The 23,791-nt window shown below is 43.4% G+C and overlaps 1 protein-coding gene across 1 annotated transcript; it reads left to right on the top strand.

Moving 5' to 3' along the window:
- The first annotated feature begins 7,442 nt into the window (after positions 1-7,442).
- LOC144708287 (cytochrome P450 77A2-like) lies at positions 7,443-13,122 on the top strand. The gene is made up of 5 exons (XM_078581535.1): positions 7,443-7,566; positions 7,680-8,054; positions 8,525-8,599; positions 8,648-8,813; positions 12,813-13,122. The coding sequence occupies exons 1-5, from the start codon at positions 7,443-7,445 to the stop codon at positions 13,120-13,122; spliced, it is 1,050 nt and encodes a 349-aa protein (XP_078437661.1).
- Positions 13,123-23,791: the final 10,669 nt, after the last annotated feature.

Below are 23,791 nucleotides of genomic sequence, written 5' to 3'. Positions count from 1 at the left end.
CCCTATCGTTTAATACTGGCTGTCTATATTTGATCCTATTTTATATTGAATCTTATTCTATCTTTGAACTTATATTGAATCCTATTTTCTAGTCTCCGGTAATTACATGTTATTTATTAGATTTTCTAACTAATCTTCATTTAAGCCCCTACCAGAAGTTCGCGGAACTGATTTCTTGAGACGGCGAATTTGCTGACTCCACAGATTTGACTTGGCGGATGGCAAGGTGACTAAAACTCCTCAATAATATTGTGAATGGCTTAAGGCCCTAGAAAAAAAATCTGTCATGGTCATGGCCTTTGTAGGAGAAAGATGACCAGTACGAGGCACGAGATCAAGAGCGTTACTGCCCATGTCTCCATGCAGAACTCAGAATATTAGATGGTGAAAGAGCAAAACTCACGGGGGGGAGTCCTTTATTGGAGTGAGGCTCCCTCTTCCCAGACTGGTTGTAATCAAAATATGTTAATGATCATTTTTGCGTGGACGAGAGGCAACCTCGAGGTCAATGTAGTAGCAGCACGTGAACCACTAAATGTCAAGATAAATTTAAGTGATGCATCACACATATCTCTTTTGCTAATTGTGAAGGTTAATATATATAGAAAAAGAGATACATCGGGAAAAATAAAAGGGAGAAAGAGAGTGATCTTCTACCAAATATTTATGGTGTAGACCAAGCAGTTGAAAAGGACACAATGGCAAACGATTGTGGAATGAATCAGATCCCCCAGGAATGAGTCAGAACGCCCATCAGTTCATGAAAAACAACCATATATAAAAGCGGTTACTTCATGTGCATTCTTGGTTGTAACACTTTTATATATGGTTATTTTTTTTGAACTATGGATTCTATGGATTCATTGCAAAAACGAGTCTATGGATTCAGCCTTATCAAAGTAATCGCAACCTTTAACTGATATCGGATCCCAATTTCATATCTCATAAATTATCCCGACCAATTGAAGAATTTTCCAATTTCATCTTAGGATAGAGGTCAAACTAAGAATGCGCATGAAGTAATCGCTTTTATATATGTTTTTTTTTTCTTGGACTGATGCGGGAACTGACTCATTCCAGGGGGATCTGATTCATTCCACAATCGTTTGCCGTTGTGTCTTTTCCAACTACTTGGTCCACACCATATAGTTATTGGTAGAAGATCACTCTCTTTCTCCCTCTTATTTTTCCCGATGTATCTCTTTTTCTATGTATATTAACATTTACAATTAGCGAAAGAGATACATGTGATGTGTGATGCATTACTTAAATTTATCTTGACATTTAGTGGCTAACGCGCCGCTACTACATTGACCACAAGCTTGCCTCTCGTCCATGCAAAAATGATCATTAAAATGTTTTGATAACAACCACTTCGGAAAGAGAGTCTTATACAGGAGAAAGGCTCCCTCTTCCCGGACTGGTTGTTATCAAAATATGTTAATGCATTTTTGCGTGGACGAGAGGCAGCCTTGAGGTCAATGTAGTAGCATCGCGTTAACCACTAAATGTTAACATAAATTTAAGTGATGCATCACACATATCTCTTTCACTAGTTGTAGATGTTAATATATATAGAAAAAGAGATACATTGAGAAAAATAAAATGGAGAAAGAGAGTGATCATTTACCAATAGCTTTACGGTGTGGAGTAAGCAGTTGAAAAGGACACAACGGCAAAAAATTGTGGAATGAATTAGATCCCCCTGGAATTAGTCAGATCCACATTAATTCAAGAATAACAACCATAGATAAAAGTGGTTACTTAATGTGCATTCTTGGTTTGACATCTAACCTAACGTTGTATTAGAAAATTCTTCAACTGTTTGGGATAATTTATGAGACGTGGAATTGGGATAAATTGATATTATAAATTACTTTTATAATATCAGTTCTGGTTGCGATTACGTTGTTAAGGCTGAATCCGTACACACGTTTTTCAATGAGGATATTATAAAAGCATTGAAGAGCCTTATTATAAAGTAATTTATACAATACAAAACTTGTACGCCACCATTTAGGGCCATGGGAGCCCGAAACTAACTATTGAGCGGATCAGATCCCTATCAAGATTGACAAAAAAATCATTTTTAAAATCGGTGAATTGGTACAGGTTCCGGGTCGGACATCTTGCTTAGCGTAGTGTTAAAATTTTATTGAATGATTCGTTTATAGGACTCGCATAAGAGTTATGGGTGTCAATCAACTTGTCAAAGCCACATCCATATGCTTGTGATTCCATGTGCATACTCTCTTCTCCTAGTGATTGGTATTGACATTGACACTGCGAAGCCCAACTTGATTGTTGAACGGATTAGATCCCCTACTTGTCTGCCCCCACCACCCTCCTCTCCTCCCCCACCCCATAGTTACAGATCAAGTAGTTTACTCCTCAAAATAAAGAAGTTTGCCTCAAAATACAGAAGGCTGCCTCAAAATACAGAAGGAAATCGTTCATAATATAATGGCTAGAAACCAATGAAGGAAATAAAACTGGCAAAATGACAAAACAGCCATATTGAAAACCAGGAAACTGTAACGGTTCCTCCATCTTGTTCTTCCCAATATTATTTATTATTTGTAATTGTTTTAGTGTGGATTCAGAAAATACAATTAAGTCTTTCTTTCATTCTTGTCTTCTTCTTTTTCTTCATCCTTCTTTCTTCTTCTACTCTTTTCTCTTCCTTGTCTATACCGCTTCAGTTCTTTTCAGCCCCCTCCCCTCCCCGCAACATCCGTCTCCAGCTTGCGCCACTTGACCGTGCCTACAGCTCTGCCTCTGGCTTCCCTTATGCTGAAATTATCCCTTTAGTGGTTCATATTATTTATTATCATTTGTAACAGACCTTACTGAAACTAGTTTTCCAATATAAACATGGATAGTAAAGAGAATTATGTAATAGACTCTTAAACAACGATCAAGGGAAATAATATACGTTCTGTGTTTTCTCTGAGAAGCAGCTGGCTTTACACTCTTCATCTAGACTTTTTCTACAATTTATAAGAGAAACTCTATGCCAGAGAGAAATATGTATACTTCAAGGCTGACTTCTAAAGCTCTTCATCCCTACGTTTGTGTTGAAAATGGATCAGCGTCGAAACCCCTCGTAACAGTGTTTCAAGATTAAAGGGGGTCACCACAACTTTGTAAATATGTATATGTGCATGAAGCGAGAGGCAGAGCCGTGGGCACTCTCAAGGGGAGCAAGCTGGAGACGGATTTGTATGGGGCGAACAAGTAGGGGATCCGATCCGTTAAAAGATCAGTTTGTGCTTCCCAAAGCCCAAAATGATTATTACTCACGCTGAGTCAATTTCAAACCCACCCCGCCCACTTGGAGAAGATAATTCTTTAGAGAACTGTGTATGTATAGGGAAGATGAGTATAATAAGAAGAACAAGAAAGGGGGAAAGAGGAGAAGGAGGGAGAGAGGGAAGAGAGAGAAAGATATATGGTTAAGATCGTTGCATTAACCCATAATGTGACAAAAACATGTGTATCTGTATTTATATTATGGTATAGTAGTTTGTTATCTATGACTCAGTCCTAACGGTTATTACAAACATAGTGGCTAGATCAAGATGAAGGCCAACAGTTCAAATAGTCTCTCTGTGTAATCCTGACCGTCTAGATTGATCCTATCTATATGTAATCCTGTCTGTCTGAATCCGCTCTTATCTATGCGTAATCCTGTCCATCTAAGCCCCTCTTCTAGGCTCATTGCACTCTCAAATTCCATGTATCTTATCATCGCCAAGGTGCTCGCGAACAGGCTAAGGGTGGTAATTGGTGACCTGATCGGACCTTTCCAATCAGCTTTCATCGCAGATAGACAGTTGGTGGACTGTGCGGTGGTGGCTAGGGAGATCGTATCCACATGGAAGGCGAAGAAGAGTAAGGGTTTCATATGGAAAGTTTATTTTGCAATAGCATATGACTCGCTGGACTGGAGATTCTTATGGTCTGTTATGCGCAAACGTGGGTTCCCCGATGAGTGGGTGACTTGGGTGAAATGGTGTGTTACATCTCACTCATTCTTGATTTTGGTCAATGGTCGAACTGAGGGGGGATGGATCTGGCCACAAAGGGGAGTCCGACAAGCTTGCCTGCTAGCACCGCTGTTGTTTCTTCTTGCGGTGGACACCCGGGCCACCTACATAGTCAAAGCCTGCTAGTAGGGCCTTTTCAAAGGATTCCAAACAGCAAGCTACCCTGAGGGCATCCCGCTTTTGCAATATGCAGATGACACTACATTTTTCATTGAAGGCTTGATGACAGAAGCTCGTACTCTATCAGCATTACTCGATCTGTTTGCAGACTTCTCAGGACTGCAACTAAATCGAGCTAAGTCCGTGTTCGTAGGCTTTGGACTTACTTTAGAGGAAGAGACATAGTGTGCCAAAGCTTTAGGCACACCTGGAGGATCGCTCTCGATTTTTTACTTGGGTCTCCCATTAACAAGGCAACGTATTCTGGCAACTGATTGGCATTTGGTGGTGGAGAAAGTAGAAAGGAGGCTGGAAGGATGGCAATAACAAAGTACTTTCAAAAGGGGGACGACTGGTGCCTCCACGATCCATGCTGTCTGCGATTCCAATATTTTACTTATCGGTATTTAATATACCAGCAGGAGTGGTGAAACGTCTGGAGGGCGCGATGAGGCAGTTTTTTTGGGGAGGCAATGGAGAGGAGGACTGAAAGGGGGTGCTGCTAGTAGCGTGGGAGATTCCATGCAGACCGGTAAAGCACGGAGGGCTGGGGATCCTTCATTTGGAGTCAATGAATTTGGCACTGTTGACCACGTGGGTGGAAAAGATTGTGACTTCAGTGGAGGGGCTGGTTTTCAACATCGTGAGAGACAGATATGGCTCTGAGATAGACTAGGAGAGATGTTGGGCTAGAGTCAGAGGAGAGTCCCCTTTGTGGAGTGGCCTGCGCCAAGCCATACCTCGCATTCTCGAGTTCTTTGAGCCCAGATTGGGAGATGGGGCAATATTTTGCTTTTGGACCGATAATTGGTCCAACCACGGCCCCATGCATTTGACGTTCCCAAGGCTATTTGGGTTAGCACAGAATCCAGAGGCCACGGTCAGGGAATGTTGGGATGAAGCTTGGGTCCCTATGTTGACAGAAGCTTTATTAGAGCCGCGGTTTGGGGAGCTGATGGAGCTGCAAGAGTAACTTTTACCCTTCAGACCGATAGCTGATTCCAATGACGGTTGGATATGGTGGGGGTCGTCCTTCTCGGTGAAAGATGCATATTTGAAAATCCGAGGAACAACTCAGCACAATGAGATTACAAGGAAGGACTGCCATATGTTGATGACGCGCAGAGTACCCCTTAAAGTGCGACACTTCAGCTGGTTGTTGAGCCGTCGAAGGCTTTTCACACGAGTCTACCGACGGAAATGGTCTCGTGCGACTCCCACTGGCTGCCCTATGTGTGACAGGGATAGGAAAACTGCTCCCACCTGTTCTTCACATGTCAACTCGCACAGGGCGTTTGGGCGCTGCAGCAATTGTAGGGGGTGGATATCTCCTCAAACGAGGCCTTTTGGGCTTCAGTTTACCCCTATCAAATGAGGCCGACTTGATAGGGGCCGCTTGCTTGCGGTGCTCTGGACGATATGGATACATTGAAACGAGGTGGTGTTTAACGAGAGGCCGGCTCCAGTAGAGAATGCAGTTCATGATGTGGAGCCGCTGAAGTTGTTTTGGGGTGGAGGGAGAGGATAGCCTTTTTGAATATGATTGTACACTGTTTGTACACAATTTTATCGTTAATGATAGCAAGTAGGCCACCGGTTCTGGGTGGTCTTCTTTATTGTTAAAAAATAAAAATAAATTCCTGTCCCTCTAAATTTGGTTCTATCTATGTGTAATACATTAATCAATCCTAACCGTCTAATCTCATAACCCATATAACGAGTCCGTGTTTACCGCTTACTAGCAATCTTAGAGTTAAATCCTATTGGTCCACATTGAGGTCCTTACTGACTTGGCTGATGACGGAACGCTGACTCTTTGACTCATCCAAATGGAATCACAAGCATAAGGATTTGGCATTAATAACTTGATTGTTACCCATAAGTGATAGGTGATCTCACTAAATGATTCATTGATTAATGTTTTTTTGTCCAACTTGTCGGTGATCTGATCCGTTCAACAATTAGTTTGGGGTTACCACGGTTAAATAGTTTATATTTATCGAGGTGCAACACTTGAAATACACGCTATAACTTCATAAGAAGTCACTTGGAGCAAATAATGTCCTCTTTACATGGCCATTTGATGGTTTCAGAGTTGAAAATATCCTATTATAAATATATATATACATATATATATACTTAACCCATACCTGCTGCCTTTATTCCCATTTAAAAATGATGGGTCCCCTAAATTTTTTTTACTGTATAAATCATTATTTAAAGAACTTTTTAATGCCTCTTAATCTATGAAGTCAAACACAAGATGGTAATGAAGGGATGATGGGCTCGGATGATGGCTACGATAGAAACTTAAAATGAAAAGATATATATATATATATATATATGGTTAAAAGACCTCCATTCTTTGTTTTTAGACTTTTTGAAATGTTTTTTCCACACCATAAAATTATTAGTTAATCATCACACTCTTTCTCCCTTCTATTTTCTGTTTGTGGCTCTTTTTTTCTCTCTGTAAACACGAACGCTTACTCGATAAACTTGTATGTAATACCACCTCCTCAATTAATGTTTTTGCCAACCACACACTAAATTCAACCCTCGCTTGCGCTACTCGCATGCCAAAAAGAATAAATAATTTTTTTGCATAGCAGCTAACCCTATTACGTGTATAAGAACACTCCATCAGATATTGCTAATTCATGAACTAATTGTTCTGAGTTCTACATGGAGGCATGGGTAGGAGCATTCTTGCTCTCGTGCCCTGCACTGGTCATCTTTCTCCTACAAAGGCTAAGACCACGGCAAAGTTCGCCGCCATGGCTGCCATCCATTAACGTTATCGCCCATCTCCTCTGGTTTTTGAGGACGGTGTCCGAATTTTAATTCTATCTCAATAACATATGGTCCAAGTATGGCCCCCTCGTGATGGTCAAACTTGGCTGCTTCGCCTTGGTTATGGTTTCTGGAGAGAACTCTAGCAGACAACACAAGAGTCCTTTCTCCCTCACACAGAAACAGAAAGGAAAAACACTTGACGTTGTGATTTATCTTTGGTACGTACAGGTATTTATACAACTCATGGGGCTACCACCTTGGTAGGCCACTTAACCACCGTTCAATTAAAATCACCTACCTGTGATTATCTGAACCATCAATTCAGCAACAGAAAACCTACCGTGAAATGAAAACAACAAGAAACAAACTGTTCCTCTGACTGCTTTCTTCTAGATTACCTCCATCAATGGTTGCTGATATGCATCTCTCGCCCACAAGATGCTCATCGGCCATGGCACCATCTTTGCAGACAGACCGCCACCGCCTCTCGCAGTTGAATTAATGGCGGGCTGCTCTCGCAACATAGCAATTGCAGGCTATGGCCCTTGTGGCCAGTATTCAGGCGCAACTTAGCCGGAGTGAGCACCCTGCCAATCGCCAAGAACGCCAGGGCTCGCTAGTGGTCTGTAGAAATCATCATTGAAAGACTAGGAGAAGCCGCATCTGCGTCCCCAGGTCACGATGTTCATGTCAGGGAGATTGTTCGGCACTTGGTGTTCTTCTTGGCGCTTATTTTATGCTTTGGCGAGAAGCCGGATGAGGAAGCATTGAGAAGAATAGAAGACGCGGTGAGGACTTTTTTGCGTTTTGTCTCCGGACTCAACTTCTTAACCATGGTTGACAAGTTCTACACATATCTGTTCAAGCGGAGTTGCAATGACCGAGGCCAATATTGGATGTTGCTGAAGGAGACCTTCCTCCCTCTAATTAGAAGTCATTTAAAGAAAAAAGAAGCCAGTCACTTGGGGGAGAACAATCTAGGTGTCAGCTACTTAGATCGCCTTGTTGACGTGCGTATTGAAGAGAACATAACTCTTGTTGAGGACATAAGTTTCTCTGACACTTACACAGCGCCGACACATTACTTGACAACGTCATCAAACACGCCACCGAAGACGATGGCACAGGTGGCATCATTAGCCACCTTCAAGCGCCATCACCGCAATTATTCACCATGATAACCAAGTCCTTTCATGAGCGGAGGACTTTATTTGAATATCTCCAATTTAATCCATAAACTTACATACTTACAACGCTATAAATAGCGTAGTGTAAATTTGATTTGACACGAAAGATCATTACTCTTTTCTTCTTTCTTCTTCTCCCTTGAACAAGCGCCTCCATCACAAGGACTCATACAAGATCGCTTGGGGATTCGTTGATCCATTTTAACATGGTCTCAGAGCACTCTCCGACGAGCCTTAATGACATGTCCTCCGATGAAGGCGTCATTCAATGACAAAGGCGACGAAGAACTTGATCTCCCGCTAAAACCTCAATGACCCACATTCCCCAAATAGGAATCAAGCTAATTCAGACGAACTTCCCGGTGTGGGAACGTTGTCGGCAAGTTACCATGATGGCCCAATGGCTGGGTAAGCACTTAACTCATGAAAGACCTTCGTCTGAACCTATGTTTTCAGATTCTGAGAGCAATTGGTGGAAGAACGATATGATCGTTATAGCCATCCTAATGTCAACAATAAGCGACAATGTTCTCCTAGTTATTCAAGGCTGCATCACTGCTCTTGACGCCTCGAAAACTTTGAAGGATGAATTCTCCTACAGCTCAAAAGAAAGAGTTATGGAGTAGACTAACAAGTTACATAACATCCAAAGAGGTACGCGTACGATTGATGAATTTGTTCAAGAAATATGGAATACTACATCGTCCCTAGGTGCCATAGGCTGCATGGTTCATGAAAGAACATTGAAGTTTGTTTTGCTTCGAGGTTTGGGACATAAGTATCAGACTTTTAGAACTAGCGTGAATACACACTCTAGTTTCCTTTCATTTGATTCCATTGTTGCCATGCTCCAGGCTGAAGAGAACATAACCACCATTGGTGACGAGGAACAAACGGAAGAAAAGTTCCCTCCTAAAGTAAACCAAACTCAGGTCGAGCCACCATCAAGCCAAAACAGGGGAAGAGGGAACGGAGGACGGGGACGACATGGTGGAAATCAGGCAACCCGGACAGCTCCAAAATGTCAAATATGCGGGAAGATTAGACATCGTGCGGAGATCTGCTACCAACGTTTTGGACCAAGAACTCCCCAAAATTGCTCACCGAATCCGAACACAAGGTGCAACTGTCCACCAGTGCAAGCCTAGTTCGTGGCTTCTGGAGGACTGTCGACTACCCCATCATTGCCAAACGCCAATACCACTCACTAGTATCCAGAAAGTGGTGCGACACATCATGTCACAGCTGTTTCACAGATTGTGAATCCCTCCACTCCATATGCTGGCACGGAAAAGCTCCACATAGGAGACGGAATAGGTTTGTCTATAAAAGTCATCAGAAAATTGAGTTTACCTACACATTTACAATATATTAAACTTCACAATTTTTTATTTATACCAAAAATTTGAAAGAATCTACTTTTCGTTCGACGACTAACTCTTGATAATGATCTTTATGTTGAATTTCATTCTCACACCCGCTTTGTCAACGATTGACAAACAGGGGCAACACTCCTCAAGGGTGACATAAGAGACGGGCTGTATCATCTGAATGCGCAGAGTCACCGTAATTTTTTGTGGCACGAGCACCCTACGAGCTATGGCACCAGCGACTAGGTCATTATGCCTTTAAGAGTTTAAACACTATAGTTAAGCATTTTGGGGTTCCACTTACTGAATTGCCTCGACATAACATATGTGAATCCTATGGTATGTCCAAGGCAAAGCAGTTAAATTTTAAACATTCTAATCATTTTTTGTCCAAGCCTTTGGAAATCATTTATTCGGACCTCTAGGGAGGAGCTCCAGTTGTTTCCCATTTCAACGTTTACGTCACTTTCATTGACGGTTTTAGTTATACTTGGTTATTTCCTTTAAAACAGAAAAGCGATTTGTAGATAATTTTTTCCATTTTTCAAAAGATGATGGAACGTCAATTTAACTGTAAGCTCCAAGCTCTCCAATCGGACGGAGGCGAAGAATACCAAGCTCTACGTCACTAATTTCAGTGTGCTGGCATTCAACATCGAGTGTCACGTCCACATACTCCTATGCAAAACAGAGTTGTAGAAAGAAAGCGTCGACACATCATCAAGACAGCACTCTCACTGATGCATCATGCAGCCGTACCACAACGATACTAGGCTGAAGCCACAGCCACCGCCGTCTATCTCATCAACCGACTACCCATGGCTCAACGGCAGTTTTGCTCCCCATATGAGGTACTTCACTCTCCATTCCCATATTATTATTTCCTCAATAATTTCAGCTGCCTCCGTTATCAGAATCTCACGCCGTACACCAGCTCAAAGCTCAGCTCTTGATCGGAAAGGTGTGCATTCCTTGGGTACAGCTCTCATCATCTCGGGTACAGTTGTTTAAACTCACGTACAAATAAAATAGTCATACCTAGAGACGTGATTTTTCATGAAACCATTTTTTCCTTCACAGTGCCCTTATCTTCTACAACACCGTTATCAAACTTACCCACGCTTGTTCATACAACTACATTTTTAGGGAACCACACTTCATCGGATAATCTCTGCTCCTCACCGCCCACAATGGACCTCAAACTCCAACAGTCTAGTATCCCATCGATAGTGCTACAATGTCCACACTGTCAAGTATCTCAACTCTACCTTCCACAACTCCACCTAGACGTTTCAAAAATATTTTTCAATTACATTATTTGTCAACTAAATACCCAATTCATTCATGCTATCTCTCCTCAAAATTACCAATAGAACCATCTAGCACACTTACAACTCTTCAGAATCCTCTATGGCGTAAAGCCATGTCAGAGGAATATGGAGATCTCTTAAGCAATTCTACAAGGGACCTCGTTCCACCACCACCGAACCAAAATATTGTAGGGTGCAAGTGGGTCTTTCACACCAAACTCCACTCAGAGGGGTCATTAGATTGGTGCAAAGTACATCTAGTCGCCCAAGGGTTTAGTCAAACCCAAGAGTAGACTATCATGAAACCTATAGTCTGCTTCTCAAAATGACATCCTTAAGGATACTTCTATCTCTATCGCCCAGTCATCACTGGCACATTTATCAATTAGACTTTTGTAAGGCCTTTCTTCTTGGAGATTTAGCCGAGAACATCTACATGACACAGCTGCCTAGCTTCACTTCTTCCCAGTTTCCAGACCATGTATCCAAACTACGCAAGTCCCTCTACAGCCTCAAGCAACCTCTGCGAGCCTAGTTCGCAAAGCTAAGTTCTTCTTTTACTCACCATCAATTCAGTGGTTCTCGCACAGATCCCTCTCTATTTTTTCAAATTCTTTAATCAAACCCCTTTATAGCTACTTTTTTATGTTGATGATATGTTTCTCATCAGCCCAGATCAACACTTCAACTCACAAACCATTGACAACCTCAGCGCGCACTTTGCAGTTCGTGACCTCAGACCAGCCCGGAGTTTTCTCGGGATTCACCCCCGTCAAGATAGCACAGGTCTTCTTCTTTCTAGAGAACACTATGCCATAAAAATTTACAACTGGCTAAAATGACTGAATGCAAACCAGTCACCACTCCTTGTTCTACCACCGATCCTCAAAAACGGGTGGACAATCACATCTCAAAGAAGATGAAATATTATATCGGAAAATTGCTGGTAGCTTTCAATATCTAACTCTTACACGCCCGGACATTGCATTTGCAGTGAACAAAGCATGTCAACTCATGCATCATCCTTACTCTAGTCATTGCTTCTTTCTCAAACATCTGTTACGATACCTTAAAGGTACATATAAATTCTCACTTTGATTTTACGCCAAAACACCTCAATCACCGCATGTTTTTAGTGATGCAGATTGGGCAGGCAATCCTATAGATTGCAAGCCCACCAGTTGTTTTATTGTCTGCTCAGGACAAAATCTCATAAGCACGGTCGGCTAGTCAAGCACGGAAGCAGAATACAAAGGCATTGCCAATGCCACTTCTGAACTTATCAGGGTACGAGCTCTTCCCAAAGAACTTCACATTTCAATTCCAACATGTCCAGTGCTATGGTGTGACAATATAGGGGCCACATATCTCACTAAAAAATCAGATTTTTCATGCTCGAACTAAACATATCGAAATTGATTTCCATTTTCTTCGCGACTATGTCTCGCAAGGCCTTGTGCAAGTCTCCTTTTTGTCCATGAACGATCAACTCTTTGACCTCCTAACCAAAACCCTCGCCAAGAAGCATTTCTTCATTCTCAGGGACAAGCTCAACCTCCACTCCAGCTTGAACATGCGGAGAAGTGTTGAGGACATAAGTTTGTTTGACACTTACATAGCGCCGACACATCACTCAACAACGTCATCAAACATGCCATCGAAGACAACGGCACAGGTGGCATCATTAGCCACCGGCAAGCGCCACGACCGCCATTCTTCACCATGATAACGTAGTCCTTTCAGGAGCGGCCGAATTCTTTTGAATCTCTCCAATTTAATCCATAAACTTACATACTTACAATGCTTTAAATAGCACAGTGTAAATTTCATTCGACACGGAAGATCATTACTCTTTTCTTCTTTCTTCTTCTCTCTCGAGCAAGGGCTTCCATCCCATGGACTCATACAAGATTGCTTGGGTATTCGTTAATCTACTTCAAGACGTCTAACTGAAGATGAGACTCTTGTCATCTGTTCTGAGTTCTTTTTGGCATCCACTAAAAATACCACGCATAAGCTAGAGTGGATCGTGGCGAACCTTGTCAAGAACTCTGCCATACAGGAAAAGCTGTTCGAGGAGGTCCTAAAGAATCTGATGGATGATGACCTCCAAAACATACCCTACCTCAAGGTGGTGGTTTTTGAACGGCTGCGTTGCCATCCTCCATCGTATCTTATATTTTTGCACACAGTCACTGAGGACGTCACATTGAATGGGTACACCATTCCAAAGGGCACAGTTGTGAAATAAAGGGTAGCACAGATGAACCTTAACAAGGATATGTTGGCGAATCTGCAGGAGTTTTGTCAAGAGAGGTTTCTCACTAGAGGTGGGGAGAGAGTGGATATTACTAGTAGAAACAAGATCCATATGATATTGTTTGAAGTGGGCCATAGGATGTGCCCGGGAATGGGCATTGTATTGCTTTTTCTTCAGTACTTAATTGGGAACCTCGTGCTAGAGTTCAGGTGAGAAGCAACCTCGGGAGGGGTAGATCTATCAGAGAAACATGGCGTCGTAGTCTCCATGAAGAATCCACTGCGAGCATGTATTACCAGCCGTCGCACATTGACGACATCATAGACGGCATGGAAGTTCTTTCCCCTCTCTAACATTGAGAACTTGGGCACGTACCATTATGAATATTTGACTATTATGTGGAAAGTTCACCGACCCTGTTATGCACGATCATAAACAAAATGGCTAATTTTGTTATACGTACTGTAGTTAGGTGAGGAGATCTATTATGGACACTTAAACGTTAAACTCCGGCTGCACCGTGAAAGCCTACAAAATAATGCAACCTTATTCACAGGTACTTCGTAAACACAGATTCGGGGATGAATTCATATGAGGTATATAATGGACAGACTACACCGAGTAGGGACATATAGAAGTAAAAAATATGGACAAGACAACAAAAAAAAATTAAAATGAACAAGATGAATAATAACGAGAAGTTCGGACACCAGAGGAGCTTACCAGGTGGTATCTACACACCATAGAACTATGTCTAGAAGCAGCAATCAAGTTTGCCATCGTGAAGATCAAATCAATGACAGTCATCTATTAAAAGGAAATATATGGATTAGGCAATAATATGAAACATCTAGAAAAATGGGATCACACTAAATTTTCACAATACAATTCTCGAAAATCATAATTATTGTGCACCACGTATGAGTTTACTGTTGTTGTATTTGGGATAAGAGTTCCAGCCAAATAACAACCACTACTTAAAATATACGAATAGGGTTTTAGGTAATGACATTCAGGTGTTTTCTGAACGAAACGTAATGACAAATTATGCCATGGTCGGTTCGGATCCAAAAATTTGGGATATGTGAACCAAGATAGTTCAGATTGAGATGAAATACTACCTCATTAAGTTACGTGTGGATTAAACAGCTTTAGTCCCAATATAAAAGGGATTTAATCAGGTATATGATAAAAATGGTGATATGTTTCGGTCATTGTATTACTCTTGTTTGTGACATAGGTCTCATAATACTGTCATACCGAAAATTAACAAAAGAGATACTTGCACAATATTTGACAGTGTTTGGGGTATTAAGTAATACCTATAATGGTTTATAACCAATTTATAATCAAGGCACATAGTTACTGTCCAGAAGTTGATTGTCACGCCCTGTCACGTGTCATGACAAGTCGCGAGAGATAGATCAACAACTGCCCCTTGACGTGACACGACACCACGTCACTTATCTTTATTTTATTCTCTGTATTTTCTCTTTCCTCCAAGTCCTATAAATATAGGCCAATGTTTCAAGAAACAGTTAGGCAGTCATTATTCAAGAACTGAGTTTGTGTTAACACTTCTTGGAGGACTGCCCAGCCCGTCTCCTCCCAACCGCGACCGCTGCCGCCATCGTCATCACTGCCGGCCTCCCTCCTGCTCTTCCCTCTCTTATTCCTTCATCACCTCTCTCTCCCTCCCTCTCTCTCTCGCTCTCTCTCTCACTCTCTCTCGCCATCCCCTTCTTCTTCTTGGTCCGTCTTCCCTAGGGTTCGGCCACGTAGCTCCAGTCGCCCACCCAAGGGTGTCCAGTAGCCACCAGCCACCCACAACTATGAGCGCCAGCGCCAGCCCAGGCGACCCTCTCAAGGCCGCCCGCGCAACGCCCTAGCACTGGCCGCCCCCATAGAGTGGCTAGTGCTAGTGCCAGCTCAGGCCGCCCGCTCTGGGCCGCCCCCGCCCGCGCCCTAGTGCCGGCCACCTGCAACCGCAAGCGTCAGTGTCCTTGCAGGCCAGCACTCACTAGCACCAGCGCAGACCAGCGCCCACTGGCGCCCGCACACACAAGTGCCCGCGCACGCCGCGCGCCTGGCCGCCCTCAAAGCAACTTGCCCAACCGCCCACGCCTCTGGATGCCCTCGAAGTTGGATCCATGACACCCACTCGAAGCGCACATCAATCGTCCCGCCAACGAAGCCCCACGCCCAAGCACTCCGACCACTAGATTATTCCGACCGTCTCATTGCCAGGGCCGCTCAACGCCCAGAACGTCCAGATATTTTGTCCAGTGGGCCTTACAACGCCCGGATCGCCTAGTCACGTCAGGACCTGAATTTCCCGCATCCTCATCACGCGCCCCCTACCGAGGTACGCCGGAAGTCTTTGGTATTCCTCGAGAATTCATCCATCGCCGTTATATTTGATTTTGAATATCTCTTTCTTTCCTTAAAATTTCCCCTTTGTGAGATTTCCTGCGGATGTGAATTTGAGTATTGGATTTGGTTCCTTAGAACCGTCGCGGTGGCTGAAGACAGTACTCCCACCATCGATGAGGAACGGGGCTGCACCACTATTATTTCATCGGGTTTAGGTTTTCAAACTTGATTATGCGAACTTTGCGGCCTGTTTTATTCCTCTACAAAACTCGGCTAGCATCCTCCATCGTCATTGTCATACCCGTCACCCTAGTCGTCTCTCCCCTAGTCCTCCTACATCATCCCCCCCTCGTTGTCATTCCCATCTCACCTAGTTGTCCTGCATCAATTTGATATCAGAGCCTAACCTGTGTCAGCCTAGTTGTTTACGCCACCGTAGCCATCTTCATTCATCTGTCCCATTGCATGCATTCGCGTTCCGGCAAACGAGTCTCCGCTCCAATGACAGGTTGGTCCTGAGGTGTCCATCCCCATCAACGAGTTGTCCTCATCTGTTCCACCAACCTCCTCACGTGGGGACATCGATCGCGTGTTAGACACTGTCCAGAACGGTTTTAGTGATGTGAATACAGGAGTTACCAACATGGACAACTGTCTAACCAGTTCGATCGATGCGGTTAGTGAACGGACTTACCAACTCAAGAATCGAGGTCCGTGATCAAAATTGTCGTGATCGCGAAGAGCACTACTCGCCTGAACCCAGACCTCAAGATCTTGATAGGAATCATCATGACTTTGATGATCTTATACGACCCGATAATAGATCAGGGAATCAAAATCAGAATCGTACCGCACGAGACGACCTGATTCCTCTGGATGCTCGCACTCCAGTCCGTGATAGGAATCGTCGAGACCCTAGGCCAAGATATGAATTGTCCACCACGGAACCATCGTTACCTACCTGTGGATAGAGACCCGATACACGATGGAAATCGTCTGCCACGAGACGATTACCATCTACCATAGTAGAGGATCCCAGAGCGTGATAGGAATCATCCCTCTTGGAATGATCCCCATCCCCCTGACGATAGACACCGAGGGTGGAATGGGAATCATCCAGATAGGAATGATCCTTATCCACCCGATGATGTGGCGCCCCTCCCGATCACCGCCGTGCGGATCAAGACAATCATTTGCAACAAATCCAACGCAGTGTCAAAGTTGATGTTCCGTACTACGAGGGATCTAGGGACCCTAATGAATATCTTCATTGAGTGTCTAAATTAAATACTAATTTCAAATGGAAAATATGCTTGAGTGGCAGAAACTCCAATATGCCGAGATGAGACTAGGAGGGCAAGAAAAAATCTTTTGGGAAAACCTTAAATTTTTTATTTACAACCGTCGAGAGGCACCCATTGATACTTGGCCACAAATGAGGTATAAACTGTGTGAGAAGTATGTTCCACTTGCTTACTTAGATAACCTTCTTGATCAGTGGCATAAACTACAATTGGGTAGATGTCCCGTTTCTGAATATATTACTAAATTTAGAAGAATTCTACATGAGGTGACAAGTTGAGGAGAACCCCCAAGTCGTTATTTCCCAATTTAAAATCGACCTTAATCCCTATTTGGAGACAGAATTACTTGTTTGCAAGGCCACTACCCTAGAGCAAGCTTATCAAATCGTAGAATACTTAGAGCTCTGTCAAAACTTATACCATACTCCTGCCTACAATTGCCCTCCTCTTGCTGATCAGTCCCACTCATCTAATTCTACTTATTCCAAACGTGTGGCCCAGCGCAATCCCCTGTTGGCTCTCTCGGCATCACCACCAACTCCCAGTCCCACTCGCACTCCCACAGAGCACCGTCCTCCAGCTCAGACACCGTCCTCCACTACGCCAAATGCTCGTACATCATCTCCTCTCGATTCCACCACTAGAGCTCCTCCTCAACCCAATCCCGCACAAATCGGTCCCTCTGGCTTGACTTGCTTTAAATGTTAGGGACGCAGTCATAGAGCTTCCCAACGTTCATCACGAGCCCTACATATAGGTCAGGAACCCTCCGATAATGTCCCAATCATAGATGAGCAGCCTATTGACGAGGAAGAGTATAGAGTAGATAGCTATGTCGATGATGAATTCGTGCACGAAGAAGATTTGGTGGGCGTCGTTGGTATCACTAACTGCCCACCATCCCTTCTTCGTCGGGATCCATCCACATCTGTTAGGGGAGTTGTTAGATGCAACCTTACCCAGCCATCCACCAATAATATCGCATTGAGGACATCCATATTTTACATGTACTTTAAAATTGGTGAAAAGATGTGCAAAATGATTGTAGAGAGTGGTAGTTGCATCAATGCCGTCTCTGAAATCATGACTGCTTGTTTGGGGTTGCCTCTAATCGATCATCCCCATCCTTATCACGTATCTTAAATTGATGCTACCTCGATTCCCGTGAAGAACCAATCTCGTCTTCCTTTGAAAGTTAAATCATACGAAGAAGACGTATTGTGTGATGTGTTAACCATGAAGGTGGGCAGCGTTATCCTCGGCCGCCCTTGGCTCTATGATAACGATGTACATATTTTTTGTAGGAGCAATACTTGCTCCTTTATCCATCATGGAAAGAAAATTACGTAGCATCCTTATACTCAAGCTCCATAAAAGCCTTCACCAAAATCTCCATTTTTAGGTCTATGTATTCTTGGTGGCCGTCAATTTCAGAAGGAGATAGATAGTGAAATGGCTATTTGTTAGCTGAATTCGAGAGCGTCTTTCCCAAGGATCTACCCAATGAATGACCTCCTATGCGCCAAATCCAGCATGCCATTGATTTCATTCCCTGATCCTCCTTTCCGAATTTCCCCATTATCGTATGGATCCTAGGCAGTACAAGGATCTTCAGCGCCAAGTCCAAGAGCTCTTTGACAAGGGATTCATTCAGGAAAGCCTTAGCCCATGCGCCGTCCCTGCACTACTTGCTCCCAAAAAGGACGGGAGTTGGCACATGTGCATTGATAGTAGAGCCATCAATAAGATTACTGTCAAACATAGGTTTCCCATTCCTCGCATGGATATGTTTGATATGATGGCTGGTTTGAGGATTTTCTCCAAAATCAATCTTAAAAGCCAAAATTTCCATTTCTCCAAGATTACGCACCCAATACTTTCCAACAGTTGATGAACCACATTCTTAGGCCATTCATAGGAAACTTTGTCCTAGTTTATTTTGACGGTATTCTTATTTACAGCAAATCCAAACCTGACCATATCCATCACCTAAGTCTAGTATGTGACGTCCTGAAAAATGGACAGCTATATACACATCCCTTAAAGTGTTCGTTTCTTGTCGATCATGTCTCTTTCCTAGGTTTTATCTTGTCAAAACGAGTAGTTTCTGTCGATCCGGCCAAAATTGACGCCATAACCCAATGGCCGACTCCCAAAAATGCCCATGATGTTCATAGTTTTCACAGATTAGCAACCTTCTATAGGCGATTCATATCCAACTTTAGTACAACTTTAGATTTGAGGTCGCTTGTGATGCATTAGAGACTACTCTCCACACATTATACGAGGTGTCAACTCCGATCAACGTGTTACACCACCAAGTCCCACGATGACATCAACCCGTAGCACCCGTAGTAGTCTCCTATTATGTTTTGTTGTTACGTCATGATCATCATGACAGGTCACCATATAGGCATGCACAGTACGAGTAGACTGCTGACTCGCAGAGCTGACTCTGAGTGATCGACATGCAAAACTGAGTGTCGGTGAGAATTTGGCGAGAGAGCTCTTATCCTGGGCCGGCCAGAACGCTACATGTTCGTAGTGCCGGCCCGTACTCGACCCTCCGACGAGTGGATGGATACGCCTATGTCGCCTATGTTGCCAAAGTCCTTCCTTCGTGGGGGACCTGCTCCAATTACGTGGCGGGCCCAATCCCCTACCGAACCCCTTCTCTCCCCCCTACGCTAACCTTTCTAAGCCCCATTGTTGGGAGCGAGTTTGCTGCAACCACTTCCCTCGTGAACATGCCTAACTGGCATGAGTAGGGCGATGGCATAGTGCTTGGGGTAGTTAACGATGTAGGGAAGAGGGTTCCGCGAAGGACTTTATCTGCAGATGTAGAAGCCCCGATGGCCGTGAAACAGGAGGCCCGTCAGGGATGACCAGGCCCTTGCCGGACACCACCGTCAGCTACCCCAACTCGACGGAGCCGAGTTCTTCCGACCCCGGGAGGATTGATGGCGCACGCCAACAAAGGCCATCATTGATGTCATCTACGCCGCCCACCCTCAACGTCGACGACCAGGTGAAAGGCGCTCGAGTATCATTTGGTCCTTATCACTCTCTCTGACGCGTGTTTTTCTCTTTTTTCGTTCCTATTTTTTCCCGTTTTCATCATGTTTTCTCACATTCGCAACGTCTTATGTTCTTCCACATGTTGTCGTCAAGGGGAAGGGCCATCCTATGACCCTCTCCCCTTGCCCATCCTTCTTTCCCTCTCTTTTCTTTCCCCTTGAGCTGAAAACCAGCCTGATTGTGAATTGTTGGTCGGGGGTGAGAACCGTGAGCTATGGTTTCCTGTCAGCAAGCCACGCCAATGGTTCATCTGTGCTACCGAGATTACCTCATGCGGGTGAATGTGGGTTACTGCTCGCTCTTGTTGACGAATGTCCAGACTGACCATTCTACGCTCGCCGGCCTGGACTTGCACGGTTGTTAGAGTTGCGTCACCATCATGGGCAGCTGCTTGTCTCATCCCCACCAACCTCTATTTAAATCTCAAACAATTCTACCGCTCATTGAGCTGTCGCGGTCTCTCTGATGAAACTGCGCTCCACCCGCTCTGAACTGCCGGTGACGTCGACGAAGCTCTACATGATGAGCCACGCACTGCTGAGGTACACCGTCTTTTCCCGCTGCTCACTTATTTGCCACTTGCAATGTATTTTTGTCTGGACTCGACCACACTCGGGCTAGGTAGGTGAGAGAAACATTATGAGAGAAACTACATATTTGAGTGTCTTCCCGGTACTGACAAATATGTCAGTTACGTGTGAGCCCTACGGGTCAATTCCATTCGATCGTAGATGTCCTCATCGCTGCGATGAGGTTTGAGAGGCCAGCGTCAACGTCACTAAGCGACTCCCGTCCAAGTTTGGAGCTCAGTGCCTCCCTCGAGTCAGAGACTGCATGTACGACACGTAGGGCATTCATCTTCGCATAGTTACATACCCGTTATAGTACTGTCGGATGACGGCACCACCGTTAGCCGATACTTCATCATTTATCAGTACCAAGCCATTATACTCAGTGCCGACCGGATGACGTCCTAGACGACGTCCAACATCATTACCCAAAGATTGAAATGAATCATGAGTGTGTCTATATGTTTATTTGTATCTTCTTAGGCTGGAGATCTAGCGATGCAACCCATTGCTTGAAAAATCAACCTAGTCATAGAGATGATCAATAAGTTAGCTAAATCAATATTACTGGTCAGTTATTAATCATTGAATAGAGTGATGCCATCAGCCTAGAAGATAACATGAAACGTTATTTGAAGGGTTTTAGGAAAATATTAATATTATGTACAGATAGGAGAAAGCCATGCCTGAAATTACCCGAGTCCAGAGTTCATCAGGTGCTCCCAATCATTCTTATGTGTCCGCTCCTTGAGTGGCATTCCATTCAACTTGATTCATACAGTGTAACGACAATAATGGATCAATAGCAGGGCTGAATAGGGTTGAGGATACAGTTGACATGTTAAGGATGACAATGTTCCTTCTTCTTTCTGGACAATTCGTTGATTCAATATGACAACTTGGGAAACAAAGACATATTCCCTCTGCTGTTTGGAAATATGATTTAATCATCAGCTTCAAATGTCCTTTATTTTTTCACTTTCCTTCTATTTTCATGATTATAGTTTAATGCTTATACAAGTCGTAGAAGCCAAAACATGCACATGATGTACGTTCCCATTCCCTGATGGCCTCTCATACCTCCGACATATCCCATTATGATCCCAAATGAGTTTCCTGAAGAGATTATTAAGGTGGGCCCTAGCGCGGCATTCTAGAAAGGATACTCAGTAATTACTAATACTCTTTGTATTATTTGCTGTTCAGATGCAATCTTATAGTCCAATACTGGTCAGAGTCCATGACAATACTTATTATACATCATTTTTCCATTAAGAGCCGTAATTTGAGATGGGGTTTCAGGTTTCTGTGTTTATTGTACGATCTGACGCTATAATTATATATTGTAGTGGGTCATTAGATATTAGCATTATGCGACAATGAACTTTGGGACACTAACTTTGTGCCTTGGTCATGAATTTATTATAAACCATTATAGGTCTTATTCAATACCCCAAACATTGTCAAATACTGTGTAAGTATCATTTTTATTAATTTTATCTATGACAGTATTACCATTTTCAGTATACATCTCATGAAATTCATATTCCATGGGGATTCAAACTGTTTAATCCAGATGTAACTTATTGAGGTATTGTTGTATCTCAAACTGAGCTATCTTGGTATATATATCGAAACAAATTGGATTAAAACCAAGCGTGGTCCAATCTATCATTTAATTTCGTTCACGAGACACCTAAATATCATTACCTAAAATTATAGGCTTCATTAACGTAATCGTAGATTTTAAGGAGTGGTTGTACTCTGGCTAGAACTCTTATCTAGAATGCAACACCAGCTATACTCATATGTGGTGCACAATAACTTTGATTTTTGACATCTGACAATTTATGTTTGAGAATTGGATTGGCAAAATTTACTGTGTGGTTATAGCCTTGCTAGTCCTTACATTTTCATTTGATAGATGCTTCTCATTGATTTCATCAATTTGGTGGCGAACGTGACTGCCCCTTCCAACCCAAGTTCTCTAGTGTTCAGATACCATTTGGTTAGTTCCTCTGGAGCCTGACCTTCTTATGATTATCATTCCCTATTCACTATTTTTACTATTGATTGCTATACTGAGATAGTCTCATCATTATATGCCTCATATGAGCCTATCTCCAAAAATGTTTTTACGAAATTCCTGGGGAGTGTAATATTAGCTAGGTTCCATTATTTTGTGGGCTTTCACGGCGCATCCGGAGTTGATCTTTTACAGGTTCATAAGAAATCTCCATACTGAATTTTAATACGTATGACAAAATTTGCCAATTCTTTACTGCTAGAACTTAACAGGGAACGTGATAGAGGAGCATTCACTTGACCACGCCCCAATCCATCACCAGCCACGTCGTGAAGCTCGAGCAGACGTGAAAAATCTATAATTTCACTACCAAGCGTGAGAACCGATATCTTCTTATTGCTTTGCGTCACGTATCTTTATGTTCTTTCTTTCTTTTGTCATCTTTGGATTATCGGAAGGCCCCTCCTGCGTGAGCACCAGACTCCCTTCATGCGTGTTTTATTTTAATTACGTTAAGTGTCATCTTTAGGGGGAGGAAATCCATGTTGGGCTTCTTCTCCCCACAAAGAATCCTCTTAAGGGGAGCCCAATAGGCTCTCCCTTAAAGGGGAGAGGCCCAATACGCCCACCCCCTCCACAACTACCACTTCCCCAATATAAGTAGGGAAGAGTGGACGTGGAGGGGGAAGAAGTCATTGTTGAAAGATCCATATCATGTTTGTTCATTGGCAGTTGTTGTTCATTGTTCATTGTCCTTCTATTTGATTCTCTGAAAGGTAATCTGGAAATCACCACGGTGGGATACCGTGATCTATTTACTTCATTCCATCGACGTGTTGGTCCCCCGCTCTGTTGGGCAGTGAAGAAAATAGAGTTGCTGATTCTAAAAAAAGGAGATCTCGACTTGGTTATCACGGTGGTTTCCTTTGGCCAAGAAGAAGCTATCTTTCGTCTGAGCGCAACGGATTCTACTTGAAGTGTGCATCGTCGATAAATTCTGTGAGCGGTTCCTACCAAATTCGGCATTCAACGGCTGAATCCATGTATTCTATCCGGACCTATTTCCACTTCTAATCTTGTTCGAAGGGGAGCCCTGGAAATTGTCAATAGTCGCCATTGACGGAACACTATTTCCAGAGATTTTACTATTGAAAATAGGGTCTCGACCGCATCACCAACGGCGCGACCTCTGAGTTTCAGGGTTGGAAAAGAACGCTGGACAGAACTCTGGGACATATCTCCACTAGTCCTCCTCTGCCAGTACAGTCGTGCCGTCCATAACTCTAGTGTTGATGGAAGTATACTCAACC

Source organism: Wolffia australiana, chromosome 10 (assembly GCF_029677425.1).
Source record: "Wolffia australiana isolate 7733 chromosome 10, ASM2967742v1".
Taxonomy (NCBI): Eukaryota; Viridiplantae; Streptophyta; class Magnoliopsida; order Alismatales; family Araceae; genus Wolffia; species Wolffia australiana.
The sequence above is the reverse complement of the archived record's forward strand: the minus strand, read 5'-3'. Positions and strand labels throughout refer to the sequence as shown.

Excerpts from the sequence above, each read along its gene's own strand:
- LOC144708287 (XM_078581535.1), top strand. The coding sequence starts at position 7,443 with ATGCTCATCGGCCATGGCACCATCTTTGCAGACAGACCGCCACCGCCT. Across the intron at positions 7,567-7,679 it reads CCCTTGTGGCCAGTATTCAG|GTCACGATGTTCATGTCAGG; the intron begins GCGCAACTTAGC and ends CTGCGTCCCCAG. Across the intron at positions 8,814-12,812 it reads TCAAAAGAAAGAGTTATGGA|ACGTCTAACTGAAGATGAGA; the intron begins GTAGACTAACAA and ends ATCTACTTCAAG.